The following is a 23,744-nucleotide window of genomic DNA, read 5'->3' as shown; positions in this document are numbered from 1 at the left end:
GCACTATTATTTATAAACCCACTAGTGAACTACCATCACCTCTATCTATTTCTATACTTTTAAGTTCAACCTCGTTACCTAGTCTGAACATATTAGGCAACTGTCACCCCTTCTCCAGCTTCTATCTATCTCTAGACCCCACATATTCTACATTTTAAGACTCTGGGTTTACATTTTCCAGGAAGTTTATATTAGTTAAATCATAAAGAATTTATTCTTTTGTGTATGGCTTATTTTACTCAGCATTATGTCCTCAAGGCTCATCCATCTTGTCATATGCTTCATGTGCTGGTCTGAATCTGTGGTGGACCCCAGAAAAGCCATGCCCATTTGATCCTCATTCAGTATTGCTGGGTGGGAGCATTTTGATTGCTTCTATGAAGTTGTGAATATATATCTCAACAATTCGGGGGGTAACTTTTGATTAGATGATTTCCATGGAGGTGTGTCTCCACCCACTGAAGGTGGAGCTGCTTGCTGGAATCCTTTAAAAGAGGAAACATTTTGGAGAGAGTCCCTTTTTTGGTAGAGCCACGTGAAAGCCAGCAGACACTGCCATGTTCGCCATGTGCCCTTCCAGCTGAGAGAGAAACCCTGAACTTCGTTGGCCTTCTTGAACCAAGGTATCTTTCCCCGGATGCCTTAAATTGGACATTTCTATAGGTTTGTTTTGATTTGGACATTTTCTCGGCCTTAGAACTGTAAACTAGCAACTTATTAGAATCCCCTTTTTAAATGCCATTCTGTTTCTGGTATTTTGCATTCCGGCAGCTAGCAAACTAGAACACTTCAGAACCTCATTTCTTCTTACTGCTGCATTATATTCCATCACATGTATATACCACATTTTGTTTATCCACGCATTTGTTTATGGGCACTTGGATTGTTTCCATCTTTGGCAATTATGAATAATGCCGCTATGAAATCAGTGTGCAAATCTCTGTTATGACAACAGCTTGGAGCTCTTGTGAATATATACCAAGTAGCTGTATTGCCAGGTTGTGGGGCAACTCAATGTTAACTTTCAGAGGAATCACCAAACTGTCTTCCACAGTGGCTGTACCATTATAATTCCCACAAGCAGTGAATAAGTGTTCTACTTTCTCCACATCCTCTCCAACATTTGGAGTTTCCTGTTTGTTTAACGGCAGCCATTCTTATAGGTGTGAGGTGGTGCCTCATTGTTTTAATTTGCATTTCCTTTTTAGTTAATGAAGACAAACATCTTTTCATGTGCTTTTTAACCATCTGTGTTCCCTTTTAGGAAAAATGATTATTTCTATTGTTTGCCCAAATTATAACTGGGTTCTTTTGTTGTTGAGTTGCATTGTTTCTTTATTATACTGGATAACAAAGCCTTATCAGATATATGGTTTCCAAATATTTTCTCCTATTGAGTTGGCTGCTTCTTCACCTTTTTTATAAAGTCTTTTGAGGCACAGAGCATCAAATTTCGAGGAGGTCTCATTTATTTATTTTTCTTTCATTGCTTCTGCTTTGGGTGTAAGGTCTAAGAAGTTATATCCAGTACTAGGTCTTGAAGATGTTTCCCTGTATTTTCTTTTGGTAGTTTTATGGTACTGGTTCTTATATTTAGCTTTTTGATCCATTTTGAGTTAATTTTTTTTTATTAATTAATGGAAAAAAAGAAAAAAAAGAAATTAACCCAACATTTAGAAATCATACCATTCTACATATGCAATTAGTAATTCTTAACATCATCACATAGATGCATGATCATTGTTTCTTAGTAAATTTGCATCGGATTAGAAGAACTAGCAACACAACAGAAAAAGATATAGAATGTTAATATAGAGAAAAAAAAAGTAATAATAATAGTAAAAAAAAAAAACCTATAGCTCAGATGCAGCTTCATTCAGTGTTTTAACATGATTACTTTACAATTAGGTATTATTGTGCTGTCCATTTTTGAGTTTTTGTATCTAGTCCTATTGCACAGTCTGTATCCCATCAGCTCCAATTACCCATTATCTTACCCTGTTTCTAACTCCTGCTGAACGCTGTTACCAATGACATATTCCAAGTTTATTCTCGAGTGTTGATTCACATCATTGGGACCATACAGTATTTGTCTTTTAGTTTTTGGCTAGACTCACTCAGCTTAATGTTCTCTAGGTCCATCCATGTTATTACATGCTTCATAAGTTTATCCTGTCTTAAAGCTGCATAATATTCCATCGTATGTATATACCACAGTTTGTTTAGCCACTCGTCTGTTGATGGACATTTTGGCTGTTTCCATCTCTTTGCAATTGTAAATAACGCTGCTATAAACATTGGTGTGCAAATGTCCGTTTGAGTTTTTGCCCTTAATTGCTTTGAGTAGATTCCCAGCAATGGTATTGCTGGGTCGTATGGCAATTCTATATTCAGCTTTTTGAGGAACCGCCAAACTGCCTTCCACAGTGGTTGCACCATTTGACATTCCCACCAACAGTGGATAAGTGTGCCTCTTTCACCGCATCCTCTCCAGCACTTGTCATTTTCTGTTTTGTTGATAATGGCCATTCTGGTGGGTGTGAGATGATATCTCATTGTGGTTTTGATTTGCATTTCTCTAATGGCCAGGGACATTGAGCATCTCTTCATGTGCCTTTTGGCCATTTGTATTTCCTCCTCTGAGAGGTGTCTGTTCAAGTCTTTTTCCCATTTTGTAATTGGGTTGGCTGTCTTTTTGTTTTTGAGTTGAACGATCTCTTTATAAATTCTGGATACTAGACCTTTATCTGATATGTTGTTTCCAAATATTGATTCCCATTGTGTAGGCTGTCTTTCTACTTTCTTGATGAAGTTCTTTGATGCACAAAAGTGTTTAATTTTGAGGAGTTCCCATTTATTTATTTCCTTCTTCAGTGCTCTTGCTTTAGGTGTAAGGTCCATAAAACCGCCTCCAATTGTAAGTTTCATAAGATATCTCCCTACATTTTCCTCTAACTGTTTTATGGTCTTAGACCTAATGTTTAGATCTTTGATCCATTTTGAGTTAACTTTTGTATAGGGTGTGAGATATGGGTCTTCTTTCATTCTTTTGCATATGGATATCCAGTTCTCTAGGCACCATTTATTGAAGAGACTGTTCTGTCCCAGGTGAGTTGGCTTCACTGCCTTATCAAAGATCAAATGTCTATAGATGAGAGGGTCTATATCTGAGCACTCTATTCGATTCCATTGGTCGATATATCTATCTTTATGCCAATACCATGCTGTTTTGACCACTGTGGCTTCATAATATGCCTTAAAGTCAGGCAGCGCGAGCCCTCCAGCTTCGTTTTTTTTCCTCAAGATGTTTTTAGCAATTCGGGGCACCCTGCCCTTCCAGATAAATTTGCTTATTGGTTTTTCTATTTCTGAAAAATAAGTTGTTGGGATTTTGATTGGTATTGCATTGAATCTGTAAATCAATTTAGGTAGGGTTGACATCTTAACTATATTTAGTCTTCCAATCCATGAACACGGTATGCCCTTCCATCTATTTAGGTCTTCTGTGATTTCTTTTAGCAGTTTTTTGTAGTTTTCTTTATATAGGTTTTTTGTCTCTTTAGTTAAATTTATTCCTAGGTATTTTATTCTTTTAGTTGCAATTGTAAATGGGATTCGTTTCTTGATTTCCCCCTCAGCTTGTTCATTACTAGTGTATAGAAATGCTACAGATTATTGAATGTTGATCTTGGAACCTGCTACTTTGCTGCACTCATTTATTAGCGCTAGTAGTTTTGTTGTGGATTTTTCCGGGTTTTTGACGTATAGTATCATATCGTCTGCAAACAGTGATAGTTTTACTTCTTCCTTTCCAATTTTGATGCCTTGTATTTCTTTTTCTTGTCGAATTGCTCTGGCTAGAACCTCCAACACAATGTTGAATAATAGTGGTGATAGTGGACATCTTTGTCTTGTTCCTGATCTTAGGGGGAAAGTTTTCAATTTTTCCCCATTGAGGATGATATTAGCTGTGGGTTTTTCATATATTCCCTCTATCATTTTAAGGAAGTTCCCTTGTATTCCTATCCTTTGAAGTGTTTTCAACAGGAAAGGATGTTGAATCTTGTCAAATGCCTTCTCTGCATCAATTGAGATGATCATGTGATTTTTCTGCTTTGATTTGTTGATATGGGGTATTACATGAATTGATTTTCTTATGTTGAACCATCCTTGCATACCTGGGATGAATCCTACTTGGTCATGATGTATAATTCTTTTAATGTGTTGTTGGATACGATTTGCTAGAATTTTATTGAGGATTTTTGCATCTATATTCATTAGAGAGATCGGCCTGTAGTTTTCTTTTCTTGTAATATCTTTGCCTGGTTTTGGTATGAGGGTAATGTTGGCTTCATAGAATGAATTAGGTAGTTTTCCCTCTGCTTTGATTTTTTTGAAGAGTTTGAGGAGAGTTGGTACTAATTCTTTCTGGAATGTTTGATAGAATTCACATGTGAAGCCGTCTGGTCCTGGACTTTTCTTTTTAGGAAGCTTTTGAGTGACTGATTCAATTTCTTTACATGTGATTGGTTTGTTGAGGTCATCTATGTCTTCTTGAGTCAAAGTTGGTTGTTCATGTCTTTCCAGGAACCCGTCCATTTCATCTAAATTGTTGTATTTATTAGCATCAAGTTGTTCATAGTATTCCTGTTATTACCTCCTTTATTTCTGTGAGGTCAGTAGTTATGTCTCCTCTTCCATTTCTGATCTTATTTATTTGCATCCTCTCTCTTCTTCTTTTTGTCAATCTTGCTAAGGGCCCATCAATCTTATTGATTTTCTCATAGAACCAACTTCTGGCCTTATTGATTTTCTCTATTGTTTTCATGTTTTCAATTTCATTTATTTCTGCTCTAATCTTTGTTATTTCTTTCCTTTTGCTTGCTTTGGAATTAGCTTGCTGTTCTTTCTCCAGTTCTTCCAAGTGGACAGTTAATTCCTGCATTTTTGCCTTTTCTTCTTTTCTGATATAGGCATTTAGGGCAATAAATTTCCCTCTTAGCACTGCCTTTGTTGCGTCCCATAAGTTTTGATATGTTGTGTTTTCATTTTCATTCGCCTCGAGGTATTTGCTAATTTCTCTAGCAACTTCTTCTTTGACCCACTCGTTGTTTATGAGTGTGTTGTTGAGCCTCCACGTATTTGTGAATTTTCTGGCACTCCACCTATTATTGATTTCCAACTTCATTCCTTTATGATCCGAGAAAGTGTTGTGTATGATTTCAATCTTTTTAAATTTGTTAAGACTTGCTTTGTGACCCAGCATATGGTCTATCTTTGAGAATGATCCATGAGCACTTGAAAAAAAGGTGTATCCTGCTGTTGTGGGATGTAATGTCCTATAAATGTCTGTTAAGTCTAGCTCATTTATAGTAATATTCAGATTCTCTATTTCTTTATTGATCCTCTGTCTAGATGTTCTGTCCATTGATGAGAGTGGTGAATTGAAGTCACCAACTATTATGGTATATGAGTCTATTTCCCTTTTCAGTGTTTGCAGTGTATTCCTCACATATTTTGGGGCATTCTGGTTCGGTGCGTAAATATTTATGATTGTTATGTCTTCTTGTTGAATTGTTCCTTTTATTAGTATATAGTGTCCTTCTTTGTCTCTTTTAACTGTTTTACATTTGAAGTCTAATTTGTTGGATATTAGTATAGCCACTCCTGCTCTTTTCTGGTTGTTATTTGCATGAAATATCTTTTCCCAACCTTTCACTTTCAACCTATGTTTATCTTTGGGTCTAAGATGTGTTTCCTGTAGACAGCATATAGAAGGATCCTGTTTTTTAATCCATTCTGCCAATCTATGTCTTTTGATTGGGGAATTCAGTCCATTGACATTTAGTGTTATTACTGTTTGGATAATATTTTCCTCTAACATTTTGCCTTTTGTATTATATATATCATATCTGATTTTGTTTCTTTCTACACTCTTCTCCATACCTCTCTCTTCTGTCTTTTTGTATCTGACTCTAGTGCTCCCTTTAGTATTTCTTGCAGAGCTGGTCTCTTGGTCACAAATTCTCTCAGTGACTTTTTGTCTGAAAATGTTTTAATTTCTCCCTCATTTTTGAAGGACAATTTTGCTGGATATAGGAGTCTTGGTTGGCAGTTTTTCTCTTTTAGTAATTTAAATATATCATCCCACTGTCTTCTAGCTTCCATGGTTTCTGCTGAGAAATCTACACATAGTCTTATTGGGTTTCCCTTGTATGTGATGGATTGTTTTTCTCTTGCTGCTTTCCGGATCCTCTCTTTCTCTTTGACCTCTGACATTCTAACTAGTAAGTGTCTTGGAGAATGCCTATTTGGGTCTAATCTCTTTGGGGTGCGCTGCACTTCTTGGATCTGTAATTTTAGGTGTTTCATAAGAGTTGGGAAATTTTCAGTGATAATTTCTTCCATTAGCTTTTCTCCTCCTTTTCCCTTCTCTTCTCCTTCTGGGACACCCACAACACGTATATTTGTGCGGTTCATATTGTCCTTGAGTTCCCTGATACCCTGTTCAAATTTTTCCATTCTTTTCCCGATAGTTTCTGTTTCTTTTTGGAATTCAGATGTTCCATCCTCCAAATCACTAATTCTATCTTCTGTCTCTTTAAATCTATCATTGTAGGTATCCATTGTTTTTTCCATCTTTTCTACTTTATCCTTCACTTCCATAAGTTCTGTGATTTGTTTTTCAGTTTTTCTATTTCTTCTTTATGTTCAGCCTATGTCCTCTTCATGTCCTCCCTCAATTTATCGATTTCATTTTTGAAGAGGTTTTCCATTTCTGTTCATATATTCAGCATTAGTTGTCTCAGCTCTTGTATCTCATTTGAGCTATTGGTTTGTTCCTTTGACTGGGCCATATTCTCAATCTTTTGAGCATGGACAGTTATCTTCTGCTGCTGGCGTCTGGGCATTTATTCAGATTTCTCTGGTTGTCAGACCCAGCAAGGTTGTAAGATTTTTCTGTGAAATCTCTGGGATCTGTTTTTCTTATCTTGCCCAGTAGGTGGCGCACGTGGCACACGTTTGTCTCAAGTGTTTGGTATGGGTCCCCCCCGGTCACCGATCTCCGCGGCCTGGGGATTTCTGATCCAATTCTTCCATTGGTTCAGGGGCCGCGTGTGGTGGGGGCATCAGCTGCCGTGGCTTGAGGGGACCCTGTGGCTGGTCGCCAGCCGCAGCGGGCCTGGGGATTCCCCACCAGACCAGGAAGACTCCCGCGGGGGGGGGGGGGGCACCGCGGCTTGGATAGCCCTTTGATCCGAGACTTGTAGCCGCGGACTCGAAGCTGAGACTCGAAGCCGCCCACAAAAGAGGGGCGCCGGCTGCCTCGGCTTGGGAAATTTGCCTCTCCAAGACTCTCAGCCGGCCCGGGAAGGAGGGAGTGAGTAGCTCCGACCGCCGTAGCTGCCGCTGCTTGGGAAATCACGCGCCGCTCGGTGATCTCACCGCAGCCGAGTCTCGCAGTCAGACTAGCCAGTCCAGACTTTAGATAGCCCTCTGATCCGAGATTCGTAGCTGCGGACTCGAAGCCGAGACTCGAAGCCGCCCGCAAAAGAGGGGCGCTGGCCTCCTCGACTTGGGAAACTTGCCTCTCCGAAACTCTCGGCCGGCCCGGGAAGCGCTTCCTCTTCTCTTAACTGCAACTTAAGTTTGTTGGAGGATGAGGTTTGACGTGAAGCAGCCAAGATTGAGCACAGTGATAGTGGCAATCTCACTATGAAGTTGGTGAGGAGATTCTCTCCAGGATTCTGCCCATGCCTATCTTTCATATCCTGTATCTCCTTCTCAGTGAAAGCTAGAATTTTCAATTTCACCTCCAGGTCCTTTCTTCTGTTCTAATAGTCTCCTGAATAATGACCAGCCTCACACTAACCTCAATCTCAGTCTGGGTGGCATGAGTGGGTATGCCTGGTTCCAGAATGAGAACAGATCTAAGAGGCCATGAGCCAGGGGAGCGTATGCTGGATGGTGGAAACCCAAACCTCATTGATGTCAATATGGAACCAGCTAGCCAACTCCCTGGCATTTATACAGGGATTTTCAAAATCTGATTTATCACCATCTTTCCCCAAAAAGACAGAGATAGCACATCCAAGGTCCCTTAGCCATGGATTGGTAACTTTGCCTGAGCTGGCAACCCCTCCGTTGAAGCAAATGAGCCATAAGTCCTGTGTTGCCCAAGGTGCTCCAGAAGCATATAGAAAAAAAGTAAGAGTGATTAAAAGAATAGCCAAAAAATAAAAAACCCACCCACTCAATACATCCCCGTGTACCCTACTTGCTGTACTAACATCTGTGGAATGACTTGCTACACAGTATGTTGTAGGAACACAGGCTTAGGCACAACAGAGATTTTCAGAAATGACCATGTTATTACTTACACAGCACAAAGGGTCTAAAAGAATAGGGAGAAAGGTCCTATCATGATCAGTCCCCCAGGGAGGCCAACTGCTTGTCAGGTGAATGGATGGCAGCTCTGTATGTCCCACTTTTTTTTTTTTTTGTACTGGAGATGAGGGGCTTTTTTTTTTTTGTATTGGAAATGAGGGGCACCTATGCTGCCGGCCTGTTAGGTTTATGTACAGTTTAGGGCAAAGGGACCCTACCAATGAAAAAAAGCATGCACCAAGCCACCTGTGTGTAGAGTTTCAGCCCTACCTTGAAACTGAGGCTGCTTGTTTCCATTTTCAGGTTCAAGGTATGTTTAGACTTTTCCATTTCTGGATTGTTTGTTTTTCTCAGTCTAACATTTCCCACAGGCTACTTGTGATTTCTTGCAAAATGGAAACATACCAAACATGTGCGCACAAACAGAAGGGATGGGGTGGTGTGGTAGACCAAGGCTGGAGACGGCTGGCACTATTTTGTTGAAGAGACTGTCCTTTCCCATTGAGTGTTCTTGGCAGCCTTGTTGGAAATCAAGTGGCTATAGTGTGTGAGGATCTATTTCTGTAGTCTCAATTCAATCCAGTTGGTTAATACATCTATCTTTGTGCCAGCACAATGCTGTTTTGATCACAGTAGCTTTGTAATGTGATTTAAAGTCAGGAAATGTGAATCCTCCACTCTACTTTTCTTTTCCCAAGATGTTTTTGGCCGTTTGGAGTCCCTTACCCTTCCAGATAAATTTGATAATTGGCTTTTCCATTTTTGCAACATAAGTTATTGGAAGTTTGATTGGTATTGCATTGAATCTATAAATCAATTTGGGTAGAATGACATCGTAATGACACTTAGCCTTTCAATCCATGAACATGGAATTTTCTTCCAATTTTTAGGTCTTGATTTCTTTAGCAATGTTTTGTAGTTTTCTGAATATAAGTCATCTACATGCTAGGTTAAGTTTATTCCTATGTATTTGATTCTTTTAGTTGCTATTGTCAATGGAATTTTTTTCTTGATTTCTGCCTCCGAGGAAATAGTGTTCATTCCTAGTATATAAAAATATTTCTGATTTTTTCATGCCAATCTTGTTCCCTGCAAGTTTATTGAATTCACTTATTTGCTCTAGTAGCTTGGCTGTAGTTTTTTCAGGGTTTTTTACATATAGGATCATGTTATCTGCAAATAGTGAAAGTTTTGCTTCTTCCTTTTCAGTGTTGATGCATTTTACTTCTTTTTCTTGCCTAACTGTTCTGACTAAAACGTCCATTATAATGTTGAATAATAGTGGTGACAGTGTGCATCTTTGTCTTGTTCCAGATCTTAGAGGGAAAGCTTTCAGTTTTTCACCATTGAGTAAAATGTTCACTGTGAGTTTTTCATATATGACTTTTATCACATTAAGGATGTTTCCTTCTATTTCTACTTTTCTAAATGATTTTATCAATAAAATATGCTGAATTTTGTCAAATGCCTTTTCTTCATCCGTTGAGATGATCATGTGGTTTCTGTACCCCTTCTTTGGTGATGTGATGTATTACATTAATTGATTTTCTTGTGTTAAACCACCCTTGCATACTTGGGATAAAACCCACTTGATCATGGTGTATAATTCTTTTGATGTGCTATTGGATTTGATTTCCACATATCTTGTTGAGGATTTTTGCATCTATATTCGTAAGAGAAATTAGTATGTAATTTACTTTTCATGTAGACTCTTTATTGGCTTTGGTATTAAGGTGATTTTGGCCTCATAGAAGGAATTATGTAGTGTTCCCTTCCTCTCCAATTTTTTGAAGAGTTTCAGCAGGTCCAACTGAGGGGTAGTGGAATGAGAATGGACTGGTGGTCCAGGACAGAATCTTCCTACCTGATATTTTTTCTGTTTCTTTGATTCAGCATTTGTGGAGCCCTTCTCCAGTCTCTACTGTTTGACAGAGTCCTAAGCAAGTGGAATTTGTCCTTTCATTTTCTAAATAACTGGGAAGCCTTTTCCAGGTGATGTCTTTATAGCCATGTTGATGATGTCACCAGAATTATTCTTTCTGATAGCTGACATTACCAGTTTTCACTTTAGGGTCTCCAACAGATAGAGTAAAGAGACTCTGCTTATCACTGAAGACAATTTCCTTTGTCAACTGTAGACATAATCAGCTGTAGATGCAGTCAACTGACTAACAATTTAAATTTATCTATGAAATACTTTCACAATAATAATTGGGCTATTGCTTGCTTCACCAAACAATGGGACACCAAATCCTAACCAATTTAACACATGGAATTAACCACCATACCCATATTTAGTTACTGTATTTCTGTTGCAAGAATTCAGGAAAAAAAAAAGACATAAAATGACAATTTAAATTATGCAGATAATTTTGCCTGCCATTCCACTCAATAAGCATAAGTTATGAAATGAGAGTTGGATTAGCTGTTCCCTTGATTGGTCTCATTTCCAGTACAGATCTCTACATTAAGTACTTTTAATATGTGAATGTTGTTGCAGGGTTTACTGATATGGATTTTTCACATTATAAGAACCTAAAATGAAACTAACTACTTGTACACTAGTGCTTAACCAAAGAAACAGCCATTTGTTATAAAACTAAGGAAAAGTTGGTTGTTTTAAGTCATTAAGAAATAATATGTCAGTTTCTAATGTAGTATTTTTCTAAGATATTTTTCAAGACTAATTTTGACTTGCAAAAAATTTCACATTATGTGACTCTAATCCCAACTGTAGCAAAACATTTTTTCTCAGTTGTGTTGATTTTTCCATAACTATTTCCTCAAAATATTCCATTGTATTAAATCAGTGTACTCTAGAATAATCTTGTAATCCTGATTGTTAACAAAAAGAGGGTTGTTTTAATATTTTCTGTGAACGGTTGTCGTTTCTTTTAACTTTTTTCCCATTTAGACTTATTATAATTATTTTATTAGTCTTTTACATTTTTTACTCCCTTCCTTTCCATTCCTGTACTGTCTGATAATTTTAATATTGTCTTTCCCATGGTTTTAAACACTGATAAATTGATTGTTTTATCTTCAAAGAGCCAGGAAAATGTGTAAATTTTCTAATGCCATATAAGAAATTACTACAAATAGCATTTATTTCCTCATGGTTTCCAAACTGGGATAGAGCTTAGCTGGGCCCTCTACTCAGGTGCTCACAAAGCTGCAAACAAGTCATCAGCTGGTCTGTATTGTCATCTGGAGGTTTGACTGGGAAAGAATCTTCTTTCAAGCACATGTGGGTCATTGGTAGAATTCATTTCCTTGTGACTTTTTGACTGAGGACCCCAATTTTTGCTTGCTATCAGCTGGAGGCCACTCTTAGCTCCTATAGATCATCTGTGATTATTAGATGCCTCCCACAGTTACTTGCCATGTGGGATTCTACAACATGGATGCTACTTCTTCCAAGCCAGCAAGGGAGTCTAACTCTAGCCTGCTAAGATGGAGTCTTACATAATAATCATGGGAGTGATATCCCATCACCTTTGCTATATTTACTAAATAGAAGCAAAGCACAGTTCCAGCTCACACTCAAGAGGAAAAGATTACACTAAGGTCTAAAGAAGCTGACCTTATTGGCCATCACCTTAGGGTCTCTTTTCCATGAGAATCATGAAAAGAACAATTTGGTCAAAGCTTGAGTTTTGTTTGAGGATCTCAAGTAGTTAGAAAGGGTGTTTGCACTTGTACAATCCTTTGTGCAAGTTTTATCACACCAGCAGTACCTGGGGAACTTGTAAAATAAACAAACAAAAAGCCAATGATCAAAAAGTCTGATGAATTTGGCTAAATCAATACATAACCAACTGTATAATGAGGGATTAAGTGGGACATTCAGGTCTCAGTGATGACAACAGAGGTGCTCTACAGCAGCATAGATTTCAATACCTGGCAGACAAAATAGGACCCAGCACATGCAGTGGTGTACCTGGTCAGTGCATGGATACAGAATATCTGCATTACCTCAGATGGGCTGTGATAAGTAGCAGTTGTGTAGGCAGATTATCCCAGAATGGATAATTCCAGCAGCAGTGGTAGCTCCATCTGGAGGTACAGTGGTGCTGAGGGGGAAATAAGCAGGGTGGTGTGGTGGTGGTTTGAAATTGCATGTACCCTAGAAAACCATGTTCTTAAATCTAATCCATTTGTGGGTGTGAACACTTTGTAAATAGTACCTTTTGAGGAGAGTACTTCAAATAAAGTATGTCCCACCTCAGTTGGGAAGGGTTTTAATACTACTACTGGAGTCCTTTATAAGAGAATGAAATTCAGACGGAAAGAAAGCCAGAGGAAGCAAGAAACTGAAACAGAACCCGAAAGAGAAGGAAGCGACCAGGAGATGCTACTGTGTGCCCTGCCATGTGACCGAGGAACCAGGGATCACCAGTAGCTGCCCCAGAGTGCCAGTTTTACAGAAGAGAGCTTCGTCTTGATGATGCTTTGATTTGGAAATTTCCCTGGCCTCAAAACTGTGAACGAATAACTTCCTATTGTTTATTCCGACTCTTTTTCATGGTAATTGCTTAAGCAGCCTAGAAAAATAAAACAGGTGGTTTTAGGGTACAGCAGAGATGGGGTGCATAAACAGAAGTGGCAGCAGTGCCTAGTGGAAGTGGGGAAGGCTGGGAGACTTTTTTTTGTAAATACATGAGGTTGCTCTAGGAAATTCTCATTGGTAACCCAAGGAGGCTCTATAGGTCACTAGGATCCTGCAGCTGATGACAAAGCAGTGAAACTGAGTTTCTACTGTCACTGTGATCCCACTCTAAACCCCAGACAGGTGTGCCCTGGAGAAATATGATTTCATTCAGGGTGATGTCCTTGAGTCATTAAGGAAAGATACAGCTATGTTCACTGCATGTGTTAAAGAAGACAGAAAATTTACTTTATGTTAACAATTTCAATATTTTTTAAAGTTGAGACAAAAACATAACCCTATGTGTGGTAGATCATGTAGATGGCTGCAATAATAACTCTCGTACCACATGCTCTTTTATGAGTGAGCTCACCACTGTCTAATCAAGAGGTGAAGTCTATTTCCCCTCTCTTTGAGTTTGTGCTGGCCCTGCTACTACTTTAGCCAACAGAATGCGGTGGGATGGATATCCTGGGTCTTCTAAGCTTTTAGCACTCCGAGGTAAGGCAACCACCATGTCAGAAGTCAGACTAACCTGAGACTGCCATGCTATGAGATAAACCAAGCTAGACTCATGGAGAAACAATAAAGAGAAAGAGATGCCCAGTCAGCCCCTTGCTGTTCCAGCCATCTCATCTGAGGCACCTGACATACGACAAAAGAAATCATCTAGGACATTTGAGCCTCAAAATATACCACATGAAGCAGAGATGAACCATCCCCACTGATTGTTATATAACTGTGAACAAATAAATGATTATTGCTATTCTAAGTTAGGTTTGGGGAGCTATGGAATAGAAAACTGAAACTCTGCTTCAAGGAAAACCCATATGCTTTAGTTTGTAAACTGCTGGAATGCAATATACCATAAACAGAATGGTTTTTAAAATTAGTGGGGAAAATTCTGGACCTGTAAATTGGGTCCCTCCTCCTTTCATTGGGCAGTGCATGGCCTTCACTACCACTTCTTAGTTTGTATAAAAATATAAATTCAATGGTTCATTTTTAAAAATAATCAGTTTATGCAATGGTCAAGCAATCTTTGTATAGAAACTTGTATCTTTCCTCTTGCTAGAACTAATTTTGATAATTATATTAGGTTGGACAGATTGTTTTCATTATTTTATTGAGGTATGATTTTCATACAGTACAGTTTTGACAAACACATATATCACTGCAATCAAGATACTAGAACTGTTCCATAACACACCCAGCCCCCCCAAATTCCTCATTGTGCTTTATAACCAACCACACCCCCACCCACAACTTCCAGTCACCACTAATCTGTTTTCTGAACCATAGTTTCGCTTTTTACGAATGTCATACAAATGGAATCTTACTTCTTTTGTTAGTCTAATGCATTTGAGATTGATCGATTGTGTTACCGGTATCATTTTATTCCTTTTTATTGCGGAATAGTGTTCCATCGTATGGCTAGAACACATTTTATTTATCAGTTCATTACGGGAGGGAGTTTGTTTTTGAATAAAAACAGGTAAGTCATAGTACACATAAACATTTGTGCACAGGTTTTTACGTGAACCTGTTTTTATTTCACACAAATAAATACCTAAGAGTGGAATTACTAGGCTGAATAATAAGTGTATGTTTAATTTGTAACGTTTATACAAAAGAGCCGATTGCTTTTTGAAATGAGAACCACCAAGACCAGAGGTCACATCCATTCTTGATCACAAATGAGGGGTGACCCCTGGTGAGCAGAGATGGGATGAGAAAATCAGGCCCTCAAACCAGTCTAACTTTTCATCTAGTTCTGTAAAATCAATACACTCTTCCTCCAGCCTCACATCCTCACATCTCAGAAGAAGCAGGACAACTTTAGTACCTTTACTGTGCTGTGAGGCCCTCCCATGATTTATTTTTCTCAATCTGTGAGGTAGAATGGCTCATCAGAGATCTGGCAATGCCTTTCTAGATATAGCAGTAGCATGGGGACCCTCACCAATTACTTTGCCTATTAACTATTTCTTTTCCTTCCATCCTGAAAGAAAATGGAGCATTTGAGATAACAGCAATAAAACTACTGCCATGGTTTAGGGGTGCTTCTTTACCTGGTCATCCCTGAGTCTAATCAAAAATAATAATCGGGGGCTAGGGAGAAGTACCTAGCCCTTCCTACAGTGTCACACTGCTTTCGTTTTGTGTCTAAACCATGCACTATGCAAAGAGGACTTTTATTTTTAACTGTTGATTGATTTATAAATGCTATTAGTGCAGAACAATGTCACGGATAATCCCCCCAAAATAATAATAATAGAAAACAGTTCCATTTGGTTTTGAAATACGGTAAATTGTAAACAGTTTATTTCTCTTCTTAAGTTTTCCATAGATTAATATAATACTAGGTTTGCTTTTCCTAAACTCATGGGACGATGGCATGGATATACATATTAGGGACACATTTAGCATGGAGAAACTAGAGTCTGAAAACTAATTCATACACAAGTCAAGATTTAATGTATTATTCCTTCAAGGGACTTGAAGGAAAGCCTGAAAGGAACTAGGGGGATGATGAGCGTTAATCAAACAGAAGTACTTATCAAGATTTAGAAGGAAGCTGTAGCAAAAAGGGTATTTTCTTCCTGCAAACTGCCTTTGGTCAAGAGTCAAAGGAAGTCTGACTGGAGAAGGGGCATACCACAGAAGAATAGGGGAGAAGTGGATTCGTTGAAGTAAAGTGAATTTCCAACTTCATATAAAAATGTATTTTTCCACCAATAGAGCTGCTTACTCAGAAAATGCAGCCTTGCTGTGGCTCGGTGGTCCCCATCATCGGCTGGGTTTAAGTAAGACATATAGTGATCATTTGCACACTTTCTTGCGCAAATCTTTATTAAAAGCTTACTCTGCACATGATTCCGTATGGATCATGAACAGGAATCAGAACTGAGCCTGTTCTGCCGGTTTTGATATTTTTAATGTGCCTACACATACCAGGGAGATGTTAGAATGCAGACTCTGAATCTGTAGGTCTGGGATGGGGCCTGATTCTGTATTTTAATCCGATTCCAGGCGACACTAATGATGTCTGTGGATCACCAGTGAGCGGCAAAGGGTTCTAGTAGGAAATGAGACATGCATATAATTATAATTACAATACAAAGCAGTAATTAGTCACCAGCACAGAAGCTCCATTAATTATCAACAAAAAGCTAAGACGGTCTTTGCCCTTCTATGCAACCACTGTTTCTTCTGTTTTCATTAATGCTGTTTCTTCACTACTGTTCCTTCTGAGGCTGCTGTTGCACTCGCCTTAGCCTACAACAGCCTTCCCCCTCCTCTCCTTGGACTAGCATTTTACTTGTTTTTCAAGGTCTACTCCCCTACCACTCCTTGAAGCCTTCCCCGGGGCCGCAGTCGGTTAACTGCCCTTTCCACTTGTCGCTCCAGACACCACCCAGCGTAAACCTGGGGCCGTAACAACGCTTCCTTCTGCCGGGACGCGGAGGCCCGCTTTCTCATTCCCCGCCCGAACCCGACTTCCCAGCGGTCGCTCATCAGCAAGACACCGCCCAGAAAACGCTCCGGAGACCGGCAGCAGGCAGGCCCGACGCTCGCGGCATGGCGGGCGTCCCTCAGCGCCGCCGTCTCCTCGGCGCCCCCGGGCCCTGCCCCCACCGGCGGGCGGCTCTGCCGAGCGGCCCATCATCCAGCGGCGGCGGCTAGAGAGGCAGCGGGACCCGGCGCCGCGAGAGGCGGCCTCGGGGAAGGGCGAGGCGGGTCCTGCACGGCGGGCCTCGCAGCCACTTCAGGAGGAAACCCGGGTCCTCGCCCTGGGCGGTCTCATCTGCACAGCAGCCATCGCACCAGCGGCCCTGGAGGAGGGAGAGCATCGCGGAAGGTGATGGCGAGCGGGGGCGCCCGGGGGCAGGGAGCACGGGCTGGCGGGGGCGCCCGAAGGCGGCTCCGGAGGAGGAGGGGCCTGTGAGGGGTCGGGACGCCCGAAGGCGGCTCCGGAGGAGGAGGGGCCTGTGAGGGGTCGGGACGCCCCAAGGCGGCTCCCGAGGGGGAGGGGTGAGGGGAGGGGGAGGAGGAGGAGGGGCCTGTGAGGGGTCGGGACGCCCGAAGGCGGCTCCCGAGGGGGAGGGGGGAGGGGAGGGGGAGGAGGAGGAGGGGCCTGTGAGGGGTCAGGACGCCCCAAGGCGGCTCCCGAGGGGGAGGGGCCTGTGAGGGGTCGGGACGCCCCAAGGCGGCTCCCGAGGAGGAGGAGGGGGAGGAGGAGGGGCCTGTGAGGGGTCGGGACGCCCCAAGGCGGCTCCCGAGGGGGAGGGGGGAGGGGGAGGAGGAGCCTGTGAGGGGTCGCGGCGCCCGAAGGCGGCTCCCGAGGAGGAGGAGGAGGAGCCTGTGAGGGGTCGGCGGTTTCCGGCGCCTGTGGAAGCGCGTCCTGGCCCGGCCTCGGCCGGCCTTCCTCTGCGGGGTTCCCCTCGGGCTCTCGGCGCAGGCCCGGCCGAGCCGTCTCCATCCTAGGTGGGCCCCGCGCGGCGGCCATGGGAAACACCGCCAGCGAGCGGCTGTCCGGGGAGCGCCACGGCGCCAAGGCTGCTCGCGGCGAGGGCGCGGGCGGCCAGGCCCCGGGCAAGGAGCACCGGATCCTGGTGGGGAGCACGGACGACCCCAACGTCTTCAGCCTGCCCGACCCCAAGGTGAGCGCCCCGGCCTGCGCCGCTGCGGTGCGCCTGGTTTCGGGGCGCCTCTTCCTTCTCACTGGTCTGGGTTGAGGGTTTTTTTAATTAGACAGATTTTCTGGCTGGCCTCTAGCGAGGCAGCCTCAAAAATAGCATAAAGAGGTGGAGTTATTTTCCTGGTTTTCTGACCAATCTGTGGCCGCCTTTTAGGACGGGACTAACAGACCCCCCAGACCCCTCGTTCTTCTGGCGGGCCTGGGGGCTCTTCTGGAGGACTGCTGAGCTGGACATGGTTGCGGAGCTGCTGCGCACAGGCGGCAGTTCTCTGCCCCCGAGCTGGGGAATGGAGCTCAGCGCCTCTCCCTCCGCCGCTCTGGCCGGGCTCTCAGCCGGAACCGTGCTCGTGGAACCTTTATCCTGTTGGAGACCAGTGAAGGCCGGCCACACTGGTGACTGTCCACTCTCCACCCTGCGCCTTCGAGTGGGGTGCCGAGGCAGTGCTGCTGCCGCGTCCAGGCCCGCGTGTTCGCGCGTCTCGGCTTCCCCGCAGTACCTCGGCGTGGCCACGGCTCAAAGAGACCCACAGCTTCCCTGGAAGGTGGTGACTGCCCCGTGCTTGTTACCATCCTGATGCCTCCGTCCGTTTTGGAGTGGTTAGCATTGACTGTCGGTCCTGCACCCCGCTGGCCGCCTCGGGGGGGGGGGGGGGGGATGGTGACACGGGAGGGGGGGAGGTGGCGGGTGTTCGGTGACTCGTCCTGCCCGCCCGCTGCCCCCGAGCCGGGCTGCCGAGAGTGGAGGCCGTGTCTCCAGCCACACTGGTGGCCTCTGAAATTGGGAGTCCGTGGTGCTGGTATTTTCTTGGATCCTGATTAAGAAAATAATCACAGAGAGAAACGCATTTCTGGGGGGTTCTTTACCCCTCCTTTTCTCCCTGCCCCACATCAGGACTACTAAATCCTTTAGGCTGTCTACACAGCCATTAGATTATACTCAAGGTGACGGGCCTCATTGTATTTTTAACCTTTTCTTACGCTGAAGACTCGGGATTTAAGTTTTTTTTAAAACTATGTGGCCTTAATTAAAGCCACGCTTGCTGTCTTTGAATTAGGGTCAGTTTTGGATCTTTCTTTCTCTCACCGCAAACTTGCTATTTGTGAAGTAATGGAATTATTTTAAGTAATTCCTAAGGTCTCTTCCAAATAAAATTCTGAAATTCTGAATCTGTCTTCTTCATTTCTTGCCTCAACGTTTTTTTTACTTAAACGCTTTCAAACTCGAGACTAGTTGTTTTGCTTCTGGGAAGTTTTGCTGACTAACTTGGGAGTAAACAGTCTTTCTGTTGTCGGCTGTCCTCGTGCCTCCCTCAGAGATGCCGTGTCTTACGGGAAAGGGCCTTTCTCCAAAGCTAGGCATATTAATAGTTTATGCCTTCATATTTTAAATGTAAAATCCAAAGGCATAAAAGTAACTGATAGAAAGGGTGATAGTGAGAGTCACTAAGGCATTGTCAGCCTTCCTTAGTTCGGTAGTTCCTAATTCTCTTTGTACCTTTACATAAGCCAATACCTTATATAATTGGAAGTTTTCTTCAGTTCTCTCTCCATTTACTTTGGATTGTGTTTCAGAGTGTAATTTTGAGGAATATCAAGAGACAGTAGAGAAGGTAAGCTACTGCAACCATTTTGGAAGGAAAGCCCAAATGAATAAGTCATCCTTTTTTTGTTTTGTGTTCCAGTAAAGTTTTATTTGTGGACACAAATGGATTCCATATCATCCTTTATTTTTAACTAACATTATTTTTTGTGGTAATTTTTTTTCCTTTTCTATGAAAAGTAATATATATACAAAAAAGCAATAAATTTCAAAGCACAGCACTATAATTAGTTGTGGAACACAGTTCAGAGTTTGATATGGTTACAGTTCCACAATTTTAGGTTTTTACTTCTAGCTGCCCTGAGATACTGGAGACTAAAAGAAACATGAATTTAATGATTCAGCACTCATACTCATTTGTTGGACCTACCTTCACTGTATAACTCCACCATCACATTTGATCTCTCTCCTACTCTTTAAGGGTATTTGGGTTATGCTCATTCTAACTTTTTCATGTTGGAAAGGTCTGCCACTAATATGGGATAGGGAGATGAAACTATCTGATGTTCTGGAGAGGCTGGGCCCTCTAGGTTTCAGGACTTATCTGGTCCAGGGACCCATCTGAAGGTTGTAGGTTTCTGGAAAGTTGCTCTAGTGCATGGAACCCTTGTAGAATCTTACATACTGCCCTAGGTGTTCTTTAGGATCAGCAAGAATGTTTTGGTTGGGGGTTGGCAAGTTATGATAGGTAGTAATGCCTGACTGAAGCTTGCCAAGAGTGACCTCCAGACTAACCTCTAAACTCTATTTGAACTCTCTCAGCCACTGATACTTCATTACACTTCTTTTCCCCCTTTGGTCAGGATGGCATTGTCGATCCGACAGTGTCATGGCCAGACTCATCCCTGGGAGTCATCTCCCATGCCTCCAGGGAGACGTTCACCTCTGGAAATCATGTCCCACGTATTTACCTATTTACTAAAGCTATTTAATCCAGTCTAAAGAGGGGATTGGCAAATTTTTTCTGTAAAAGTCCAGATAATATTTCAGACTTTGCAGCCATATAGTCGCTGTATAACTACTCAGTTCTGTGGTTGTAATGCAAAAGCCCTTGTAGAAAATATCTAAGTAAGGAGTATGACTCTGCTTCATTTAAGTTTATTAACAAAAACATCAGGCACATTGGTTACTGTTGCCAAGTCCTGAGGTAAAGGATGATAGTGAAAAGAAACTAAGGAGTTGATTGTTTTCGGAATCGTAGAAACCTCATTTCATAGTGGAAATGCTTTTCTTAAACCGGACTATATTTTTAATATGTTGCTCCTTGAGTCTCTAGAAATAATTAAAATAATCCTGGCATAGGTGAGCAAATAATGTTTCATAACCACTTCTCAAATTTTAGGAAATCACTCATGTTTTTTGAATTTTTAATGTCCTTTCTTGTGACTTATTAGCTAGCTAAAGTGGAATTTATAAATTACTTACAAATTTTGTTATCTCCAACTTCCAGTACAGAGCGTTGTCCATATTTGTCTTTTAAAATACATGGTTGATTTAATTATTTTTATAGAACCATGCTCATTTTCATATTCTTTCTCTTAAGGTGCATTCAGAAGCACATCAGATTTGTCTTCCAATGAGTTAAATCAGCAATAAACGTTATATATATTTACATAAGACTCTGAAAGGGTGAGTGATGTATATAGATTCAAAATTTAGGTTATGATTTGGGCAGTGCTTGAGCATAAGCCATTTGACCGTTTTTGGTCCTGAATGAGTTCTGTTTTTGTAGTTTGTTTAAAATGTAATTTAGTTGCTAATTTCAGGGCTTATTAATACTTAGCTAAAGCCTAGCACCCTTCTCAGCCCTAGAGAGGAGAATGAACTTTTAAGAATCCTTGGGTCACAAGTTATTCTAAGGATGACTTAACTCTTACAGCTTCCTGGGGACAAAGAGTTTGTATCGTGGCAGCAGGATTTGGAAGACTCTGTAAAGCCCACACAGCAGGCCCGGCCCACTGTTATCCGCTGGTCTGAAGGAGGCAAGGAAGTCTTCATCTCTGGTTCCTTCAACAATTGGAGTGCCAAGATTCCACTTATTAAGAGGTGAAGACAAGCATCTTGGTAGGGTCTACTGGGATTAGAACCATGAGTTCCTTTCTCATAAAGGAGTTCTATCTGAGTTCTCTTCTCTACCTTTTGGGAGCTTTCTGGAGCATGCCCTTTTCTGTGAATAAACTTAGTATATTTGTTTCAATTTTTTTAACATTATAGTGAATCAGAGATGCTTTACCATTTAGAATATCATTGCCTCAGAGGGAGTTATAATTTTCATCATTATGTTCTTTGGAACTGAGTTTCTGTGCTTTGTGGAAAGTCCTTTCTGTGCTTGCAGATATCTTCTTAACTGGCTGGGTCCACTTATTTTGACTTTTGCTCTAAAGCAAAACATTTTAGGTAATAGTACTATTTGTCACTTGTACAACAATAGTGAATTATTTCATTGGTTATCAAAATGGCCCTTTGTATTTAGATGATATTCCAGAAGTCTCACCAAAGTATGGAAGGGCACTTCTGTATCCTGTACCTCCCTTCTATCTTGTTTACATATGTAAGGGATCTATTTTACTTCAGTGAAATAGTTCTAAGGTAAGCCATTTTATAGTATCAATGTCTTCATGTTTTTTTTCCCTAGATATTAGTTAGGAACTAAAGTTGCTGGCAGATACATGTTCAAGGTGATAAAAGGAGAACAGCCTTATAAACTATCTTTTTCTTCAGGGGGTACAAAAGCTTAAGAATGTGGGAAATGGATGGTATGTCATAATGCCAAGTGGCTTTTATATTGTTTTCTAATAGGACCTTGCCTGTTTGAATCTGTTTTCTTCTGTAGCCATAATGACTTTGTGGCCATCCTGGACCTCCCTGAGGGAGAGCACCAGTACAAGTTCTTTGTGGATGGCCAGTGGGTGCACGATCCGTCAGAGGTAAGGCCTGCCTTCCAGGGCTACCTGTTGACTTCATAGTTTTGTTTTAGCTGTTGTTTCCTCTGAGGCCAAACCCCAGTGCTGTCAGGATTGGTGGACAGCAGCTACCCTGCACTGGAGGATATTTTTATTGATAAAAGATGGAGGTGCCAAGCATTATGTTTTTTAATTTTTAGTGAAAGAGGAAGGTCAGATAGAAGAGATGGATTTGCAAAGGAAGCTCCTTAATTTTTTTCATTTGTTATTTCAGCCTGTGGTTACCAGTCAGCTTGGCACGATTAACAATTTGATCCATGTCAAGAAATCTGATTTTGAGGTGTTTGATGCTTTAAAGCTAGATTCTATGGAAAGCTCAGAGACATCTTGTCGAGGTAATTTTGTAGTATTTACTCTTTCTGTGTCTGTTGTAATTGCATGTTCCTTGCCAAGAATGTTTTTCTCCCTATTTTCTCCTCAAGAGTCTTCTGAATCCTATATTTATATTGTTCCTATAAACATTAGGTCCCCTTTTCTGATTCAAAAAGTTTCTCAGCCTAATGTATTTAATTTCAGACTTGCTAGAGACCTACAGTAGATATTTATTTTGTATTGCAAACCAGTACACACACACAAATACAACTGTAATACAAGTCTCTATAATATTTGCCTTTATTATTTATGATGCACTCTATTTTCTGTTTAATTCTGTCTTCTGTAACCCACTGATAGGCCATAGCCTATAGTTTTAAAAGTTATTTCTAGTAATATTTCACGTTTTTCATTGATCTAGCAGAGGACAGGTGTCTGGTTTGCCTTATTTAGTTGCCTCAGTTCTGCTAGAGTGAGAACTCAGCTGACAGTTCTACAATTTTACAAGGCCCCAAGTGCTGTAACGTTATAGTTATGGCCATCTTTGAGGAGAAAAAGGTAAAAACAAACAAAACCCAAACACAACAATTCTTATGCGTATATATAAAATGAAATTTGTAATTTTTTCTCTTAGAAGAATGATTTACTAACCACACTTGGCGTTACCATATTGTTGCTTTACGCTGAAAACTGTGACTGTCTAAAGGACTGCTCTGAATTCCCAGTAGAAATTCCCTTGTGGGTTCAAAGCCGGTCTCTGCTACTCACTAGCTCTGCCATCATCGACAAGCCACTCAACCTTTTTGGATCTTTATCTGTAAAATCAGGGACTTAGATTCTCAGTGATTGTCAGCCATTCTTAGTTGAGGAGATACAATCCCTGAAGTGGGACATTTAGATCACATGACAAAAGGATATCTTATGCAGTTCCAAAAAGAATAAGCAAAAGATCATAATTTTCTGTTAAGGAATATTTTTTAAAGATCATTTTCATTATATAAACTCAGAGTAAAGCTGGACAGTCTTTTTCGCTGGTGGGGATGAAACAGGGTTTAAGACTACTGAAGTAATGAGGTTATTTGTGACTCTAAATTTTTGCATTACATGATTCTGGCAGTGTAGCCAATGAAT

General features: G+C 41.3%; 1 protein-coding gene across 4 annotated transcripts in view; it reads left to right on the top strand.

Annotated features, from left to right (window-relative positions):
• The first annotated feature begins 17,365 nt into the window (after positions 1-17,365).
• PRKAB2 (protein kinase AMP-activated non-catalytic subunit beta 2) overlaps positions 17,366-23,744 on the top strand; it is a 30,002-nt gene continuing 23,623 nt past the window's right edge. For 3 of the 4 annotated variants that reach the window (XR_013173894.1, XR_013173895.1, XM_077155888.1), the window contains exons 1-4: positions 17,366-17,700; positions 21,218-21,384; positions 22,172-22,265; positions 22,516-22,636. Coding sequence is in view for 2 of the 4 variants with exons in the window: in XM_077155888.1 (XP_077012003.1) it covers positions 17,545-17,700; positions 21,218-21,384; positions 22,172-22,265; positions 22,516-22,636 (538 nt within the window). In the remaining 2 variants the exon portion in view is untranslated. The remainder of the gene's footprint in view (positions 17,701-21,217; positions 21,385-22,171; positions 22,266-22,515; positions 22,637-23,744) is intronic. The other variant, XM_077155887.1, reaches the window with a different exon arrangement.

The sequence above is a fragment of the Tamandua tetradactyla genome, chromosome 4, assembly GCF_023851605.1.
Source record: "Tamandua tetradactyla isolate mTamTet1 chromosome 4, mTamTet1.pri, whole genome shotgun sequence".
Lineage (NCBI taxonomy): Eukaryota > Metazoa > Chordata > Mammalia > Pilosa > Myrmecophagidae > Tamandua > Tamandua tetradactyla.
Note: the sequence above shows the minus strand (reverse complement) of the source record. Positions and strands in the feature narration are given on the sequence as shown.